Source organism: Temnothorax americanus, unplaced genomic scaffold (genome assembly GCF_048541705.1).
Source record: "Temnothorax americanus isolate GAGA-0224 unplaced genomic scaffold, ASM4854170v1 Scaffold38, whole genome shotgun sequence".
Classification (NCBI taxonomy): domain Eukaryota; kingdom Metazoa; phylum Arthropoda; class Insecta; order Hymenoptera; family Formicidae; genus Temnothorax; species Temnothorax americanus.
Window position 1 is genome coordinate 1,044,800 of NW_027509526.1, and position 2,505 is coordinate 1,047,304.

Below are 2,505 nucleotides of genomic sequence, written 5' to 3' on the forward strand. Positions count from 1 at the left end.
ACTATGATAAAGGTATGCGATAATGTCCCCACGGCAACGTATCGGTCGAATCCGGCACGATATATCGCTTATCGTCGTACGGACTCAGAGCGATTTTCGTCTCGCTAATAGTGTACACTTCGTGCATTTTCGATCTTATACACGACTGCGGTCGAGTCATTTCAATCTCATCGTTCAAACACCGCGTGTAGTCGTCGAATGTGATGGTGCGCGCGATGACGTTGCTTTTTACACCTTTTGCTTTTTTACAGTCTTTTTTGCCATCGACTCGCAAGGCGTACATTTTCGCCCTAAGTCCAACGAATTCGGTCATAATGGCTCCGTTGTTTTCGTCCTTCATCAGGCCTGGCACTTTTTTATTGACGAGAGGCATATCATAAGCGTTATCTACCGCATAGTCACTTGTGTCGAACCTGACTATATCATGTTTCATGTTCTCGTACGCGTCGTCGCACTTGATATGATAAATCAAACTGTCCGTGTCGGTATACATGATTCTACACGAGTCGCGGTACAAGGGAGACATGTATTCGTGGTGAAATTCGTATAGGCACACCTTCGACAAGTCGAGGATGCACATGCCAACGTAGATCGGTTTGTCGAATTTCACCTCGAGTTTGCGCAGTTCGATGGCTACCAGATTTTCTGAAAACACGCTACTGCTGTGAAAATTCGGTCGCGCGATCATTGCCTCTGCACCGTATCTACCCTTCCACTTCGTCACTAATTTTACATCGACGTGATTTCGTACATTCTCCATTGTTTTCCCAAAAACAGCGTTATTCATTAATTTATATAACGTTTTTTCGAACTCATTTTTGGCTTGTGTTCTGAATTTTGTATTGAGTTCGATGTAAGAGCGGAGCCACTCAGATTGAGCGAATTGTAATACGCGATGTATTTTAGTGATGCGAAGACCGTGGCGCGTGCACTGTTGCAGATTGCGATAATGGATGACATAACGCTTCTTATCGTGCAGCGTGGCGAGAAGTTTGTCCTGCCGTTTGCCGGGCGGTTTATCGCGCATCGGACAGAACGGTAGGTCAGCGTGCGCGTCGTGTTTATCCTGCGGATACTCAAGATCGACCTCGAGAATATAGCCCGTTGGCGAATCCAAAGCGATCGCGTTAACGTCGAAATTTGACGCGTCTTCGACCCATCGAAACTCCGCGTAGGGCAGTGGCTTACACATCGCCCAGCCGTATAAGTTGTTGACATCGAAGTACATTAGGTACGATGACGGTTTCGATGAATCGTATGACTCCATATACTTGTTGTTGGCCTTCGCGTATCTGCCGGAACATTGACTCAGGCCGCCGCGTATACCACGTTCGATAAACATGACCATGTCAACGTCGGTCAGTAGTTCAAAATTGATACATGTATGTTTCAACATCGCGTCCCACGTAAAGCCTGGTAAAGTGTAGTAGTACGCGGGATCAAGCCCGTAACTCGCGACGCAGCTGTCGCGGAAATTTTCAAACACGTCGGCCAACAGCAAGACATCGGTTTTCAGGTATAGATCGCTGTATTCGCCCAGAGTTCGAACGGAGAATCGCTGCCATACGTTCGCGGCGTGCGCGTAATCGCTCTCGGATACGGTGTCACCGGTCAAGGAACTGTAAAATGAATCGCGCGGCGGTAAACATGTATCCTCCAGCTTTTCGACGCTGTCCACGTATTCGTATGGAAAGACACCTTTTCGCGTCAATAATTCGAAATCGTCGTCGGATAACGCGGAAAATTTGGAATGTATAATTTTTAATTTATCCTTATCGAGGAAGGATGCCAATTTTGCGAGACTCGCGCTCAGAAATTTGTATGAGTCGATAAATCTTAATTTTATATCGCTTCGCAAATCAGATCTTTCCGCGGTGTCTTTCACGTGTTTAGTAAATGAGATGTACTTTTCCTTTGTTATAGGCAGTACATCGATTGAGCCTTGAAACGCGACAGCTATCTCCTTGATAATAAAGTGCGCGTCATAGCCTGACAGATTGTGGAATATTACTGGGATGAAGTGAGAATCCTTATAATTCAGATTGCACGTCGAGTGTGCTGGACCTCTGTAACGCCCGGTCAAGTGGCAATGATCGCGTACACGATTATCATTTGGCGCGAACGGTTTTTCACATATGTGACATTGCGCCGCGCTGTGAAATGTCTCCCACTCGTCTCGCGTTAGGTCTACCATGCATACAATGTCGAACAAGACGTTCTTTACGCGATGCGCCAATCCTTTGAGTTCCTCGACAAACCACGCGACGCAGTCGTTATCGCGACGAAATCGATACGCTGATAATGTTTCATCATACGAGCACTGTACGTAGTATGCTATACTACATACTCGATGATGTTGATAGGCGTATGACGCGTGTTCCGTCTCCGGTTGTGTCTTCTGCAGCACACACTCCAGATCGGCGTACACCACGAAGGGAAGTCGCTCTTTCCTGCTATGGTTCTTGAAGCACAGCCACTTGTTGTCTTCACTCGGTAGTTTGATAG

At 46.7% G+C, this 2,505-nt stretch overlaps 1 protein-coding gene across 1 annotated transcript; it reads right to left on the reverse strand.

The window, feature by feature from the left end:
* LOC143902086 (uncharacterized) lies at positions 1–2,194 on the reverse strand. Its single transcript, XM_077414797.1, has one exon. The coding sequence runs from the start codon at positions 2,192–2,194 to the stop codon at positions 2–4; it is 2,193 nt and encodes a 730-aa protein (XP_077270923.1). The 3' UTR covers position 1.
* Between the last annotated feature and the right edge of the window lie 311 nt (positions 2,195–2,505).